The sequence below is a fragment of the Sceloporus occidentalis genome, unplaced genomic scaffold, assembly GCF_023333645.1.
Source record: "Sceloporus occidentalis isolate IW3139 unplaced genomic scaffold, rSceOcc1.0.p SCAF_1, whole genome shotgun sequence".
In the NCBI taxonomy this organism is placed as follows: Eukaryota; Metazoa; Chordata; class Lepidosauria; order Squamata; family Phrynosomatidae; genus Sceloporus; species Sceloporus occidentalis.
The window spans coordinates 97,513,200-97,531,298 of record NW_028316981.1 but is presented as its reverse complement, the minus strand read 5'-3'; the positions used below and the strand labels follow the sequence as shown (position 1 = coordinate 97,531,298).

Here is an 18,099-nt window from a genome sequence, read left to right as displayed (position 1 = left end):
TATGGGATGATACATAGGAACAAAATAGTTTCATTTAGTGAGATCTTTGTGAGTTTTTATAAATTGCTGGGAAAATTTGAGAAATTAATTCAACCAAGACCAAACAAATTTTGTCTGTTGTTTAATGAAGCCATCCGGTAGTAATATCCATAGTTCTTCTCATGAGAAAGGAGGAAAAGTGAAATTGTACTAGCATCTTGGTTCTTGTGGGGCAAGCAACCATAGGTGTTTTTAGGACATGAAGATCTTCCCCTCAGAGTTCTTATGCACTTTTCCTTCTACTCTCACCTCAGTTCTTCTATTAGAGTCAGGTGTGTTTCTCACAATTTTCCTTAACAGTGGTTCTTTTTTTACAGTATTCAGAACTGATGGGAACATCTTGCTATAAATATAGTCGCTAACTGATTAGCTATGTTTGCCTCAGTTTTCCCAGTCATATCCCATAGTTTTCTAAGATCTGATTAGGTTTTGCCTTGATATGTCACTGTAGTCAATGGGAAGCTCAAGCATCAACTTCCAGTGTCATTGGTTTGTCCTTCCTCTCACTGTTATTTTGTCATCCTCTTCTTTTTCTCCAGGTTTTTCGCACCGATCTAATAACAGCTATGAAGATTCCAGATTCTTACCAGCTGAGCCCAGATGAGTACTACATCCTTGCTGATCCCTGGAGGCAGGAGTGGGAAAAAGGTGTTCAGGTGCCAGCAAATATAGAAGCGACTCCTGAACCAATTGTTAGGTAAGTGAACCTGATGTTATTTCTCCTGATAGAAAGGTATGTGTTCATTATGTTCTTTCTGCAGAAATATGTGGTCCGGTGCCATGTTCTAGCTCATTTCCACTGAAATGACCAAAATTATTTTGGTGAAATCAGTCAATAAATGAATGGATGAAAAACTCTATCCACTAATGAAGAGTAAAGAAATCATGCAACTTGGAACTTCAGCTAGGTTTTTTAAGTGGTGCTACAATGATTAGAAAAGAAAGAAAGATTGTTTGACTTTCAGAAAGTTTGGAGTGACTGGACTAACTTTCTCTTCAGTGGGGGTGGGGGGTTTTTTAGAAAGAATCAGGGCCAACATCATCATGCAGCATACTGAAGCCCCTGCTGTGACCCCAGGACCCTGATAGGACTGAAAATCACCAAAAAAAAAAAAAATTCTAATCTAAATCAGCTAGTATTCAGAGGCCAAGCAGCTTTCATTTTACTTCCTCACAATATTCCCAACATAGCATTGCTCTGAGGCATTGGGGGAAATTAAAATGGCAACTACATGACTGGTAAAGAAATATTCACACACACCCCTTTGACTTTTCCACATTTTGTTGTGTTGTAATCTGGAACTGTAATCGTTTTAATTGGTGTTGTTACCACTTGATGTATACAACATACTTAATCCTGTGAAGGTGTATTATTATTATTATTATTATTATTATTATTATTATTATTAACCTTTATTTATAAAGCACTGTAAATTTACACAGCACTGTACATACAATCTTTTAATTAGGCGGTTCCCTGCCCTCAGGCTTACAATCTAAAAAGACACGACACAAAAGGAGAAGGGAGTGGTGGAGGGGAAGGGGATGAGGGCCAGCAGTTCTTCTCTACCTCCGAGGCCTGGACCAAGGCAGATGGACTGGAGGGAGGGCTTGGCTTCTTAATGGATAGGTAAACTTCTTCCAGGGAGGCCTGTAATATATTTGTGTTATGTCACAAATGTTAGATAAACAAAACCAAACTGGTGCTTGTAGGTTAGTTACATAAGTATTCATCCTTTCTCTGTGACATCTAAATAAGGTCTTCTGCAACCCACCGCCTCTAGAAGTGACATAAGTCATTCAATGAAGTCTGCCTGTAAGCAGTTCCAGTGCCTCATGGTCTCAGATTAATACACCTGTTTCTGGAAGGTCCCAAAGTTAGTAGAAGGAGTATCTAAACAATAACACCATGAAGAGCAAGCAGCTATCAAAGCAAGTCCAGGATAAAGTTGTGGAGAAGCACTCATCAGGATAAGGTTATCAAAGAAATAACCCAGACTGTGAACAGTCTGCAGAGTATCATTAAATCCATTCTCTGAAAATGGAAAGAATATGGCTCAACTGAAATTCTGCCCGTAGAAGGCTTTCACCCAAACTCAGTGACCTGTGAAGAGAGCATTAGGGAAGCAACCAAAAGGACAGTGTGACCCGGAGTCCTGCCTTGAGTCCCAATTTATGAGAAAGCCAGGATACAAATAAAGTTAATAATAATAACTACTACTACTGCTGCTGCTGCAAGAGCAGGAGAGTTCTGCAACCAAGATGGAAGAAACCATATATGGAACTAATGCCACCTGGACAATCCACAAAACTGGACTTTATTGAAGAGTGGCAAGAAGAAACCCATTGCTAAAACAACTCAATGTTAGCACTCATTTTGAGTTTGTGAAAAGGCATGTGACACAGCAAACATGTTGGAAAAGCTTCTGTGGACTTAATAGATCAAAAATGAACGTTCTGGCCAAATCTGTGTGGTGCAAAGCCAACAGAGCTCATTACCTATACAACACCTTCCCCACAGTGAAACATGCTAGTTGCATCATTTTGTGGCGGTGTTTTTCCTTGACAGGGACTGGGGAACTGACCAGCACTGATTGCAAAATGAATACAAGGCATTTCTAGAGAAAAACCTATTTCACTCTGCCAAGGATCTGGAATGAGGGCAGAGGTATACCTTCCAACAGGACAGTGACCATAAGCATACCACTGAAACATCACTGGAGTGGTTTAAAAACAAGAATCTGAATGTTTTGGAATGGTCCAGTCAAAGCCCAGACATCAATCTGATAGAGAATTTGTGGTAAGACTTGAAAGTTGCTATTTATTGATGGTTCCCATCCATACTGACAGAACTGGAATAGTTTTGCAAAGAAGAATGAACAAAAATCACAAAATCCAGATAGAAACTTACCCAAGAAGACTTGCAGCTGCCATTGCTGTCAAAGGCTCTACCAAATATTAACTTGGAATGCAGGGAGGATTGGTAAATATTTATGCAATTAACAAGTGCCAGTTTGTTTTTGTTTACTTAATGTACGTGCAACAGTAAAACGTTTTGTACCTTCAGAGTGTTGAGCATTTTGTGTACTGCAAGTGGTAACAATGCCAATGAAATCTGTATCATTTCCAGGCTATGGCACCACAAAATGCTGAAAAGTCAAAGGTGGAGTATAAAGTGAATCGCAGTCATTTTAGGAATGTATGGTAGACATTCTTGCTCTTTCTCTGGTTTTCTTGCTCTTTCTCTGGTTATATCTTGATACTAGATCCTTGTAAGTTGGTGCTCTGATCATTCAGCCTGAGATTTCATAGGACTTTAGCACATAGGGAAAATCACGTAATCTCAATTAACAGGAAATCCCATGAATGATTTGTTGCTATATATTGCCTGTTTATTCCCAGGATAATGACTCTTTAATGGCGATGTGTATAAAACTGTTAATCGCAATTATGCAACTGTCTTGGGATTATCACTGTTTAAGTCTATAGTGCTTTTGAGCCCAAGGCAGGAAAGAAACAATTATAAATCTCCTCATTATTTTAAGCAACTTTATCATCTCCTTGTTCAGTACTGAACCTCAAGATGAAGGTCTTATTTAAATTAATACAAGGCAATTTTTCCACATGAAAGCACAGGTGACCAGCTACACTGAGGCAAAGTTTGGCCCATAACATCTCCCTTTCTTGATCTCTCTCTCTCTCCCTCCCCCTTTCTCCCTCATCCCCCATATTCCTGTGGTTTTTCAAATGAACTTTGATAACAATATCAAAGATATTGGGGTTTTCTACACTTGAAAGATGTAACATGTTACTGCAGAAGCCCTGGTTTATCTGGAAAAATCAATGCATTGACAGAACTCAAGAGAATGTTAAGTACATTTAAGGTGTTTTTCAGATCTCATGCAGGAAATTCCTCTCCTCCCCCCTTCTAAAAGGATGGAAATACTTCAGTAAAGTCAATAACTGCTTGAAGCACAGCTTGCCCAGCACTGACAGCAGCAACAGCTGTTGGTAGAGGAAAAGTTATGAAATAAATTTCTTGCACTCATCTCTTTCTGTGAGGTTTGCTGGAGGAGGGGGGAGGGAAACATGGGAAAACAATAAAACCTTAGTGAGGAGTCTGAATGCTACAGAACAAAAACCATGGAGGAGTTTCAAGTTGACTTACTCCTTAAAGAAATGCTGAGTGGAATATCTATTTTTAACAAACGTTTGATACACAACCACGGTCTTTTAGTCATAAACGTCCTGCTCTAGAGCCAAAGGTTGATTTTGGTGCCATGTCAAGATGAAAAGTGATAGCTTGGCCATCCCTTGAGCTGGAGGTGCCTATTTAAAGCCACACAAAATGTACTAACATTTTTACAAATGGGCTTACAGGCAGGCAGTTTGTTTTAACATGATCTGCTCTTTGACCCCTCTGAGGAGGAGGAGGCTACAGGAGACTCTGGCTACAGTCCCAACACAGACAGAAGGATCTGTGAAGCATATCTAACTCTGCATTGGATTTAGGCTCGAGAGTGTACCGGAGCCTTGCCCTATAAGAATTGCCAGTTGGGCCTGTGAGAGGCTCTGACTCCCTCTCCATCTCATGTTGTTCCCAGTATCTGCTAACCCTCAGGTTTGATTGTCCTGTAGCATACACTGGCATCTGTGGGACATGCCCATTCTTTTCTGGATGTGGGTAGAGTTCTAGTAGGATTCCTCTATGCTTTTGCCTTCTCTCCTACCTGTAGATGTCCTTACTCAGCCATCTGTGCAGAGGGGCTGATGTCCTGTCTGCACTGGCATCAGGCAGCCTGGAGAATCCTGGCTCTAGATCTGCTGCCACCCTTCCCTGTTGCAAAGGCCCTTTGTTCTGATGCTGGGCAGCTGGTTGTAGTACATCCCAATCAGCCACCCGATGTGTCTGTGATCACCACCAGCCATTTCACTCTGAGGTCAGAATGATGCACCCAGCCTTGATCAAATTGCTGGACACCTCATTCTGACCTCAGAGAAAGCAGCCGCCAGCTGTGGCAGACATGCAGGGAGGCTGTGCAGAGCATGTTTCAAACAGCTGCGCAGTGTCGGAACAGAAGGCTCTGGATCTCCCTAGAAGATCCAGAGTAACTGGTGAGTTATTTTAATTTGTTTTAAAGGCTTTATACCCCAGTTCTGGTGCTGAACAGGGCATCCATCCAGTCAGTTCACACCAGAACCGGGGTTTGGGTCACGTGTTGTCCAGTCTCCCTACTGAGAGGGAAGGCCACTTTATTTGGCCCATGTAGACAGAGCCCAGTGCATCATTCTAGGTCAGTGAATGGAAGTGGAAACCACAGTTTCCCAAATCAGCCCGTACAGGTGCATCTAAAGTGCTTAATGTTTCCTGTCACATCTTTGTTTGCAACTTCCAATTTTTTTTATATACACAGGTTGAAAAGTTGCATCACTCTTCCACATACTGTAAATGTTTTAAAACATCTCATTCATGTTTCAGAATGAGGGTTCAGTTTTCAAGCAGGTCAATCTATTAACAAGTCTCAGTTAAAATAGAACTTAAAATATAATCACATTTTAAGGATTGATGAGTTAGCCACTTTGCAGTAGGATAAAATAACTGTTGTTAACACAGGGTAATAGAAAATCAGGACTGCAAAATTGTTGGATATCTTTATGGCAGCCAACAGAAAGGAGAGTCAGGAGATATATGTATGCATTGTTCCTTGTCTGAGTTCCCCAGGGACATGATAATTTGTCCAGGTGTTTTCTGTCATATACCAAAAGCCAGTCACTTGGTAAAGGGGAAGATGGATTTCGGAAACAAAGTTTATGACTTACAGCCTTAATCAACACTTGACACATATTGCTTTATGATAGAATCATGTGCCTTCAGTCATGTTCCATATATGCAAGACTTAGGATTTTTTGTTTTGTTTTGTTTTGTTTTTTGTGTGTGGCAAAAACAAGCTTCAAATAAAACAGAGTTTATAGGGAGGATTTTTTTCGGGGGGTGGATTTCAAAATCATCTGTGCGATTCTTTCAGATGTTCTAAAATCAGGGCTAGCTGGCTATTATTTCAACTACTGCATGCAGACTTTGTGTGATGTTTTAACCCCTTTCCCCCCAATAAAGTTGAAGCAGTTACATAGCTGGCCCTTGAACAGTCTCTCCATCCTCTCTCAAAACACAGAGTGACTATCCTGGGCCCGTTGAATAAAGGTTCCATGTTTATGAAGGAACAAATGCTTCAAGGCTTCACAGAGCTCTCCATGTTTAATAAATGGGTAGATTATTTGGATTGATTTTGTGCCATCTGAAGATAGTCACACAAAGCCCTCATGCCAAACAAGCTATGGAAAATCCCATCTCTTACCTACAAGAGAGGTTTTGCCTCTAAGAGGGGTGAATAACTCACCATGTATTCTAATAACTGTTCTCCTCTTCTCACGCAGAGTCCCCCTGTCTATGGGGAGGGCCTTATTGTTCTGGAGGTAGCAGATGAGAAAGGAGGTAAATTTAGCTGGCTTATGGGAACAGTGAATGAAGTAATTGCATGTTACCTCTTTCTTCCACTAAAACATTTGGAATCTTGGGCTAAAGTGAACTTCTTCCTCTCAATCCTTAGAGGTTTCGATTTGCACAAATATGCAACACAGAGAATCTAATACTTGCTCAAAATGAAAAAGGCACTTGGATCCTCTTTTAATGTATTTTCATAATGGAATAGTGGCATAACTGCCTCTGGGAAAGTGAAAACAAAGGCCACAGGGGGTTAGGCAACAAGGAGATGAGTGCCCTGTACTCTGTTGTGCTAATGCTGTCACTCCTGACAGTGATTTACATTTGAAATTCCTAGAGGGCAAAAGAGTCATACAGAGGTCTAGAAGCCACAAACAGGAGGCAGCAGCACATCATGACACATTTAGGAAATCATTCCTCCCCATGCCATAAAGAAATCTTCCATAGTTGGCAGATGTTTAAATAGTGAATGGATACGTTTTCTAGCAAGAGAGGACTGAAGCAAGCAAAGCATCTCTGTCCATTTTTCCTCCTTTCCTATTAGTGGTGTTTGCCTCCCCCCCCCTTTTTTTTTTTTTTTGCTTCTCATTTCATCTTTCACTTGGGAGATCATAAGCTAACATCCTACTTGATGCCTCTAGATGTGTCTGTTCCAAAGTGAAAATTCAGCATTTATTTATTTATTTATTTTATCTATAACTGACAAGTGGACATCCTTCCTATCCATTTGCCACATTTTGAAGGGTAAGGATGGGGGCAAACAGGATTTATTTAAAACAGTGCTTCTCAGGCTTTTTACCCTTGTGACCCCTTTTACATCTGCATGTGGATGTCATGATCCCCCAATCAAAATAGTATATAAAGAAAAATATTTTGTTTGCTTAGTGTGTGTATTTTCATTTGTACATTCATGTATATTCTTATTTTCATATTTTATAAGGACATAACTATTCATATTAGAACATTTTATTTAAATAAATTCAATACTTAATAGATGTGTACATTTTACACATACTGTTTCACACCAAGCCACACTCAGCTGCTTCTCCTCTGCCTCTGAGGGGCCCCAGCCAGAGCCAGGTGACAGTAGAAGTTCTCCTCCTGCACCAACATCCTCCTCTGCCAGGAGTAATGACAGATATTGACTCTCCTAGGTGCACTGGACTGAGGAGCCAGGGTGGTTGAGGCTTCAGCAGCATTTGATCCTTAGAACCAGGGCACCATAGGATGGTTAGGAGAAGAAGCAGCACCTGCTTGGTATGGGCCCCAGCAGAGGGCATGGTCCATGAATGAGCTTCCCCACTCTCCTCCTCCTTCTCCTTCCTCAGGCAGAAGCAGCTGATCCAAGCACTGTCCCTGCCTTTCTCTTCTTCAGGACAGAAAAAGAAGGGATCAGGGCCTCCTAGTCTTGAGGAACTCTCACGCTTCCCTGAGACCTACTGATTTAAAGCATTTGTTGTTGTTGTGGGCCACAACCAAGTTGTTGATAGAATGACACTATCATGGAGTTTTCTTGGCAAAATTTGTTCAGGGAGGGGGGAGGGGAGGTTGCCCATTGTTTTCTTCTGAGGCTCAGAGAATGTAACTTATTCAAAGTCACTCATTGGTTTTCTATGGTTGAGAAAGGATACAAACTCTGGTCTCCTAGCATCTTAGTCCAGCACTCAAACCACTTTAGAATTCCGTTTCTCTAAAGCATATGTGTATGTTGTGTGCATTTATGTTGTGTGCAGGTTGCCTATGACTTATGGCAACCCCATGAATTTCAAGGGGGTTTTCTTAGGCAAAGAGGTGGGAATACTTAGCCAGTTCCTTCTTCTGAAATATAGCCTACAGTACCTGGTATTTGTTGCAGAGCTCTCATCCAACTACTATCCAGCACTGACCCTACTTAGCTTCTAAGATCTGACAGGATGTGATGTCTTTAGGGTATTTAGTCATGCCAGCATATACCCCTAGCTGTGGAAATTAGCATGGAAATTAAAGCAGATGGGTGGGCTCAAGAAGTAACAATGCTCACAGTCCTGTTGCTAAATGAATATATCACAATCACTTCCTTACTGATTTGGTTAGATCTGTGTGCTTTTGATCTAGTTGCAGCCTTCTTATCAGCTGTCCACTTTCAAGTCAGCTTGATTCTTGGGTTGAATTGCTTTCCGTGATATTTTTGGCTCTGTGCTTTATTACTTTTATTGCCGTTGCGGCCCACATTTAAGTGTAAAAGTTAGGCCATTAAAATATGATCAGATAGAGTCATGTGGATTAAGGCTGCATCCAGCTGCAGAAACAATCCTGTTTCACACCACTTTAACTGCCATGGCTCAGTTTTATGGAATTATGGTATTTGTAGTTTTGTGAGTCATATAGCCTTCGCTTTCAAATGGCTATAGTGACATAACAGTCTACAGTTCCCATAATTCCATAACATTGGGCCATGGCAGTTAAAGTGGTGTCAAACTGGATTATTTCTGCAGTGTGGAAACATCCTATTCTCACGTCATGGGAGGTCCACTAATGTTGGCAAAACTTTAGAATTAGCCATTATTTGGAGCCAAATTAGCCCCTTTCTCTTCTTATAGGCATCTAACATTGGCATAGAACTCAGGGAAGAGGACAAATCAGATTCTCATTGAATGGGTTCAGTGGGTCTTACTCCTCACTAAAGGTACCTCAGATTTCAGCCTCACCTGTAGCAGTCTCCGATGTAGTTTCCTCTCCTGCTCTGTAATACTGTATATTTATCTGAATTATTTTCATTCATTTCTCATCTCTGAAGATCTGTAGACACTGCACCAAATCTGAAGTCGAAGGCTTTCATGGCCGGCATCCATAGTTTTTTGTGGGTTTTTCGGGCTATGTGGCCATCTTCTAGAAAAGTTTCTTCCTGACATTTCGCCAGATGCATCACACGTAACATACTCCACCAGCCACGCATGTCAAGCCACCAGGAGCTCAGTAATATAAGAAACTGGCTGTTTGCCTAGGATTGGGAGATGGGGAGCATCAGCTATCTGTCTGACCATCAAACACAACCAGTGGCCCATGTGGAGCATTGGTTACACAGGCCTCCTCCAGCTCCTAACTGAACAGCAGTATTTCATCCCCTTCCTTCATTTTCTTTCTTTGTAGAAGGCATGGATTTAGGCAGCCTTGTGATTCCCAGTTATGAATTGTGTCATTGCATTAAAATTATAGCAGTCGACTATTATTCTGTTTATCGTATTTTGTCAAAAGAGAGCATTTGTCCATTATCAAGTTGCTCTAACTGTTATCAGGTTGCTCTGATAATGATCTAATCTGCACTTCAGAAATAATGCAGTTTGAAACTGCTTTAACTGGCGTTGCTGAATATTGTGGTATCCAAGGATTTGTAGTTTTGTGAGATATTTATCCTTCTGTCAAAGAGTTCTGAAGTCCAAAACATCTGGAGGGCCGGAGTTTGAGGACCCCTGGTTTAGAGCCTTGAATTTGTATTAACCCTTTCCTCACACACACACACAGCCATTCTTTCTAAAAGGCTAAACTTTCTCCATGGTTCAGGTGATCAGTTTGAATCAGTTTAGCATTTGTGACAACACATGGATTTAATTAATTATAAGATACCTTCTCTTTTGGAAATGTTTAGCTGAAGTACTGTTGATTGAGGAACAGTGGATTATGCCAGCTGTTGCCATATTGGACATTAGTTGACTCGTCATAGTTGAAAGTGAGGATGATGGTGGTAAACAAAAGAAAGCACAAAGAATTTAAGATGTTTGAATGTATTGTGGAATCAAAGATTTTACCTACTTTTGCTTGCAGAACTGATTGGCTATGGAAGGAGCTCCCAAGCAGCACATAATAGCTGAAAACTCTGGACTGACCCAGGGGTAAATTATTAGAAAACATGAATTCTTCCCTGCCCAGACCAAAGGTGCTGCCAGACTCCAGGGATATTTTGTTATACTAAACATTCATCAGATCTTTTAATCTGTTTTGTTAATCCCAATTATGAATTATGAATGGGAGAGACAATTGAGAGGAATCTAGGCCATATGACATGTGAGGTTTTATTTTATTTCACAACCACTCTGCTTTCAGCAACTGATTGGTGTGTATGGAACTATCTTGGGCACTTTCTGTATTCGATCCGCAGGGAGAGGCGGGAAATATAAATAAATTTTATTATCATCATTATTATTATTATTATTGGCCAATATTCGCTGGGGGCAACCCAGAGTATACTGTCCCTGCAGCTGCTCCAACCTGCTCCCGTTACCTAGCCCTCTGTTCCCACACCTTGGTGGCTGTCTGCACAGATGTCCTGCTGAGCCGCTCAGCATGTACTGAAAATTATCTCAGTTGAGCAGTTTAGAAAACTTGCTCAAGAACTGACCGGCAAAAACAAGTACATCTTAAGAGCAGTTTTGAACACCTGTAATGGAAATGAATGACACATACCAACTAGCAATGAATTCTGCAGTCCTGTGGTGGCAAATCTATGGCATTCATACCCTCTCTGGCATGCAAAGCCATTTTGGAGGGAACGCTGAGACAGGAGGATGAAAACAGGGGGACGAGAGAAAATATGTGCACACATGTTCTTCCTCCTTTCTCCCCTGCCCTCCCAGGCCTTTAGCTGTCTCTGAGGAAATCCCGCCCCTGGAAGGCGGATGTCCCACCCCCATTAGTCCTATAACCTCCCCACCCCAGAAGTTCTAGCACCGGGTAACAACCAGTGCCAGAACGCCTTTGAGTTTGGGCACCTGGTCCCTAAAAGGTTCACCGTCACTTCTAGAGTCATTGATTATAGCTGAAAGAGCTTGATCCCCAATGCTTGCCAGTCTGATTGTCCTAACTTTTTTTTTAATACATATTATACGATCATGTTTCATATTATAATTTTTCCCCCTCACCCCCCACCCAAATAAGAAAGCAGCATAGAGAAATTTACAATCCAATCAACTTAACTATCGGTTTCGGAGATATGGAAAATAGTATTGATTGTATTATTAACTTCTACAAACCCCATTTTACCTTTCACAATCTTAATTACTATTTTCCATTTGTCTTCCCATGGTTCTTTATTGCTTTCCCCAATATATTTTAATCTTCTTTCCCTAAGGAAGTCTAATAGTATATATTCTTTTATATATTTAAATAAGTAAGTCTTGTTCCAATTTAATTTGTTTCTCCATCCATAAGCAATCACTACATGAGCAGCTTTTAGAAATTGTTTTGTTACATATTTTTGATTATTATTTGATTATTATTAAACTCTAATTCCCCTAAATTGAGAGTCAAGCAATTTTCTTTACTTAATTGTATTTCTATCCCTATAATTGTATTTATCTCTTGATTAACCTCTGTCCAAAATTTTTGTACAAATGGACATTCCCACCACATATGTATATATATTCCTTTAACTCCACATCCATGCCAACATTTGGATTGAAATTTGTCATTTGTAAATGCTAATTGGTGTGGTGTCCTATACCATTTTCCGATCATTTTCATTTGTTGTTCTTTTACAGTCTGATTGTCCTAACTGTAAGGAGGGCTTGGGCAGCTAATCTCAAAAATACTGACATTTTTGTATGGATAAAGGTAGATTTTCAAGTAACTTGGCTTCAAACTGTATAGCATACTGCTCAAATGAGTGGTTCTTGGACTGGTACTGGTCTCTTAACCTTTGGCTACTGGTTCCTGTTGAGAATAGCAGTCAATAGAAACAAAGGCTTGGGAATGATTATGTTGATGGCCTGAGTAATTTCCTAATTTCAGGAGATTCAGGAGTTTCGCCAGGCTGCTGAATAAACTTGCAAGACAATGCTGTCAGAGAACTTGTGCAATCACCTGGATTAATACATCTCTGTGGAAGACCATCAAACTATGCCTGCCATGCCTGTGGTGTTTACAGATAGTCTGACAGTAAAAACTGAGGGAGTAGTAATATTTTCACCCCAGTACTATCCATACTGGCTCCCACAACATGTAAGACCTCACCTTCCACAGTAAGATCATTTCCCCTTAAACCAGATCCTTAGTAAGTCCTGTCACATGTGTTGGCCCAAATATTTCCTAGTATTGAACCTACATAGGCAGGTCCAGTATGGAGAGGCAACACAATAGCGAAAGCACATGAGCATGACTAGACAAACTGGCATGTGTAGAACTGCATTTCACTTTAGTCAGGGCAGAGATCCTCAATCAAAGTGAGTCAAATATTGATCCAGCAGTACTTAGGCTGTCCACTCTTACCCGTCAAGTCTCCTGTCTGCTGATTGATATAAGTGGGATACCACTCCCCCACCAGAGAGGAAGGACTTACTTCTTAAGAGCTAGTCATTCATTCTTCCCTGGAGATCTTCTAACAAACAGCCTGAGATTGAATGGCAGTGGCTGGATGAAATAAGTTACCCAATAAAGGAAACTTGAAACATTATTATTTAGGAGAAGCTCATGATCCTGCATGGTACAGTGATTTGAGTGTTGGACTAGGACTTCAGAAAAACCAGGGTTTGAATCCATACGTGCCTCAAATGGGAGTTGGCTTGAAGGCACACAACAACAACAACAACAACAAGAAGTTCCAACCTGGAGAATCTTCCTTCAGTGATGCAAGGATGATGTGTGTTCACCCAGACCCAGTCAACTCATTAGTAGTAGATGGAGCCCTGGTGGCGCAGTGGTTAAATGCCTGTACTGCAGCCACACTCAAAACCACAAGGTTGCGAGTTCAAGACCAGCAAAAGGGCCCAAGCTCGACTCAGGCTTGCTTCCTTCCGAGGTCGCTAAAATGAGTACCCAGACTGTTGGGGGCAAATTAGCTTACTTGCTGTTCACCGCTATGATCTTTGGAATAGCAGTATATAAATAAAACAAATTATTATTATTATTATTATTATTATTATTATTATTATTACATTTCTTTAAAAGCATCATTAAATGAAGGAATTAGGCATCATCATCACACGGAACATCTTGTAGTGTTCAGGCAGGAATTCCTTTTCTTTCAGTCTTTTCCTTTAGAATGATTCCTAGCAGGGGAATGCTACTTAAACTCCTGCACAGTTTATAAGTTGTTGCTGGAGGGAGCAGGAAGGAGAAATAACTGGAGTGAGTAATATTTGAAGACATAGCTGTATTAAGTCTCAAGCCTATGAAAGCTCATGTTACAAGCTTCTTTTCTTCAGTTAGTCTCAAAGGTACTACAAGATCCTCTTGCATACTTCAGTGAGTAAGTGATAGTGGGAGAAGGTGTTGACAGCATATGCACTTTCTAGAACTGATATTTTCTCCACTGGCTGGTCCTTTCCTCCTGCTTGATGATCTTGATGATAGATATTAGGCTTAGATGAGGTCTGTTCCTCATTGATGACTGTTCTTCACTGTTTTTTACTCTTGAGCTGGAGGAAGATTTTTGCTTTAGTTTGGCAAGTGTTTGTCTCTTCTGGCTTCAAGCTACAGAGCCATTGGGCAAGTGCTTGGATGTATCCCCATTTGGCTTAAGTGAAAAGCTCACACCTCTGTCCCAGCTCAGCTCTAGTGATATGTTAGTACATACATTAACAGCTCATATATTTAAAAATTTATATGTATATATTAGCAGTCGATATATCCATCAGCAAGTACATAATTAGTTCTACCTGTCTAATATAATTGAATTTTTGCTGATTTTTGCATTGCAGTGAGTTTTCATTTTCCATACAGTTCCTTAGCTCCCCAAAATCTTCCCTTCTCCTTTTCCTGGAACAGAGCCAAATTTTTCTTGTTGCTTAGTCTCTTGATTTGATTTGTCTCAATAAACCATTTAAAATAAATTCTGGGAAAGAAAGGCCCTCTAATCTCTTGTGTTTTAATAATGATCCTAGGAAACATTGCTGTTGATTATAAATGTTTGAGTCTTCAAGGTCCCTCTTTTAGTGTACATAGCAATTAGCTTCTGCATGGTGGAATGGAATAGGTACTTAAATAATACATTTGCTCAACTTGTCAAATTTTGCTAGAAATATTAAAAGTGAGAAAGGCATGAGCATCAACACTCTGGACTTAGCTAGTCTGCTGAGTACCAGGCTGTTTTAATACTGTGATAAACAGCTTGGTATCTATTTTAGAAACCTGTTTACTAGATGGCTGTTTAGTCTTCCTGTTTATTTGATTGTCATTTTTAAAACTATCAAATAATGGATCTTTGAACACTTCCCTAAGAACAGATTTGGTCTTTTCAGATCTGCATAGGAAAGTGGCACAATTGTAAACATTCCTATTTGTCATGAAAGTGCAGTGCACAAAGGGATTTGTAGTGTTCATTTTGTGGATCAAAGGAGTTGGCAGGGAAAGGAAGGACATGATTAGGGGAAATAGGTTGCAGTTAGTCAACCAGGTGGATCACATGGTCTGCAGCTGCTTGAGAACCCTCTGTTCTTTGGATGGAAAATAAAACTGGAATGGAAGATCAAACATTTAAACTGGGCTTTGCAGAAGGGATGATGTGCAATATGATGTGATTACAGGAGACAGCTTTCTGGAAAAGTAATTAGAACAGTCAAGAAGCAAGCATGTCATTTGGATATGAACAATTTAAATATCTGATAATGCAGATGTCACAAGAATAATGTCAGTTAAGTATGTGTGATAACAATGAAAACTTCTTCGACCCTGGCAAACTTGCAAAAAGCATCAGAACAACTTAGAACCAAAGCTAGGGAAAGTACAATAGAAGCTCTGTTTTCTTATTCATTGCCACAGGCATTGTTCACTGTGTTTACAATAGATTGTAAACAGTCATGATTAGGTTTAGGTTTGAATCCCATTGTGGGAGAAAATAACAGTGCTGGGACTGAATGTGAAAGATCTACATTGAAATCCCTGCTGAGCCACAAAACCCATTGGGTGATCAGTGCCCAAGTCATGTTTCCTAGTTTAGGATTCTTGGGATGTTACCCTACTCTTTCAGCCTGCAGTGTTGTGGGAAAGAGGGACAAGAAACATGAACAGCAATTTTGACAAAATACTTCCCACTTGTATCTCAAGTGCAAGTCTCTGGCTGAACTGCTTCATCTCTACTTTTCCTCTCTGCTCATGATGCCTAGAACATAACGCCCATATGCAGTGTGTTTTTCCCCCCTCATAAAGTATATTGAGGAGTACCAGAAATGAAACTTGAAATGAACGACCAGTGGTTGATTGGCAAAGATCCTAAATATATAATCTCAACTGCCTCAAACACACACCATCTGAGAAAACCTTCCCTGGATAGGGCTCTTGGTTTATCTGCAGGTCTCCCAAGCCAAGTAGTAGATGTTAGGTGCCATTTGTTTCCCAATCTCTCTCCTCCACCACCAGTACTTTTCTCAAAGAGGGATACGGTTGCTAATGCACTGTTAATTTCAATTTAATGAGCTAGCTTGTGTTTGAGAATTGGTATGAGTGATGCCAAGAGTGTATGAAATTAAGCTTTGAAAGGTGGGAAGCTGGAGCAATACTACAACTAGAGCCAAATTACTAACATGAAAACATCTAGAATTACTCATCTAAATTGTCAAAACCACATAGTATTTTCAGAATTATTTCAACAGTAAAAACAGATACATTTTCTTTTGCTGCCAAGTACTTAAAAGGGCAACATGAAAAGCATTGTTCCCTACAACCTATAGTCTGGGGATTGTGTTCCTTCCAGGTTTTGCTGAACCATAGCTCACTGGCCACCATAAACAAGAATGTTGGCAGTTGCACTTCAGCAACATTTACAGAACCACACACTTCCTACTCCTATTATAGTGAAAGCTGTCATATTTAAATTATTATTGTTATTATTATTATTATTAAACTTTATTTATATAGCGCCGTAGATTTACACAGCATGTACATACAATAAAAAATCGATAAAAATGAAACCTGCCAATGGCATACATTCTACAGGATAATAACAAAATACATATAAAACAATAGATAATAATACAAGATAGCATTAGATAAAATAAGCAAGCAACAAATTAAAAACATCAAATATCCCATATCAGGCAAATATCAAATAACAGTCAGATAACAATCACACAATGCCTGGGAACACTTCCCTGAATAATATAGTCTTCAACTCTGTTTTGAAACTGGTTAAAGAAGTGATGAGCAGTGTTTGTGGGGGAAGGAGGTTTCAGGAGTGAGGGGCAGCAAGCGAGAAAGGACGAATCCCAGAAGGGGTGGTGGAAATCCTAGGCTGGGACAGCAGACCTTGACTACCAGAACAGAGGGTACAAGTGGGGATATGAGGAGAAAGAAGTTCAGATAAATAAGAAGGGGCCAGCCCATACAGGGCTTTAAAAGTCAACAACAAAAGCTTATACTGAATATGGAAGGGGAAGGGGAGCCAGTGAAGGGATGATAATAAAGGAGAAACATGGTCAAAGCTTTCTGATATTAAACTTAAATTTAAATTTTCTGATATTATGTTATGTCCTCATAATGGAACAGGGGGATGAAAAAAAATGATACTGTCCATCATGACACTGATGAATAACAAATGAGGAGGAGACATGGGTGCTACTGAGGGACTACCATGGCAATGGTGTTCTTTGCAGCTGGAGCCCATAAAGTGTAGGTTACACTACAGTGCTAATAGAGGAATAGCTGTGGTTGTAATCAGAAGACTGATGGACCTCCAGGAAGGCTGGTTATATGAAGCATCATGTCAACTTCTGTCCTGCATGCTTTTAAAATGTATGACATCATAATCACAATGGTCTAGCAAATATAGTTTTTCAAAGAAATTGGTTTGATGTATGAATCACCTTTTTATCTGTTCCTTCCCAGAAGGATTCTGTGTTTGTGTGTGTATATGTATGCACGTACACCTTCCAGTTGCCTGTCAACTCATCAAGACACCATTAATTTCATAGGGTTTTCTTAGGCAAGGAATACTCAGAGATAGATCCTTCCTCTGAAATAAAGCCTACAGCAACTATATTCATTGATGGTCTCCCATCCAAATGCTAACCAGGGCTGACCCGGTTTAGCTTCCAGGATCAGACAGGATTTGGTGCTTTTAGGGCATTTATCCATGAAATATGCATCTGGCATCCACGCCATTTGGCTTTGTCCCAGAGAATACAGTATGACCTCCATATCCCTGGGGGATATGTTCTCAGACTTAATATGGAAGCATGAAACTGCAGATAATAGCAAATTTTATTGAAATGATTGATTTCTAGCCCAATAGTGGAATCAAACCATAGAAATGTGCTGGGGTGATCTAGAAAATGCCTAGAGAGGACATATTTTTAGATGTGGATAAGTGAAATCATGGGTACCGGTGCCACAGATATGGGAGTTGTATTGTATTCATATCTATGTCTTGTTCTTTTTACTTAGACACAGGAAGTATTTCAAGTTATACTTATAAAGGCATAATATAAGACCACTATTAGAGTGGAAGCAATTGCCAAATGAGCATAGGATTCTAAGCATCATTTCTACCCTGTCACACTCCTAAAATAGCCCTTTTTTCCTCTTGCACTATTGGTGTCACATCAGGGAAAATCACTGTAGTACAACTATCTCATGTATTTAGAACCCACCAG

General features: G+C 40.1%; 1 protein-coding gene across 4 annotated transcripts in view; it reads left to right on the top strand.

The window, feature by feature from the left end:
* The window catches only part of JADE2 (jade family PHD finger 2), a 232,061-nt gene that overhangs the window by 75,022 nt on the left and 138,940 nt on the right, over positions 1 to 18,099 (top strand). For all 4 annotated transcript variants that reach the window (XM_089530074.1, XM_089530083.1, XM_089530064.1 and 1 more), the window contains exon 4: positions 579 to 736. In XM_089530074.1, the coding sequence (XP_089386200.1) occupies positions 579 to 736 (158 nt within the window). The remainder of the gene's footprint in view (positions 1 to 578; positions 737 to 18,099) is intronic.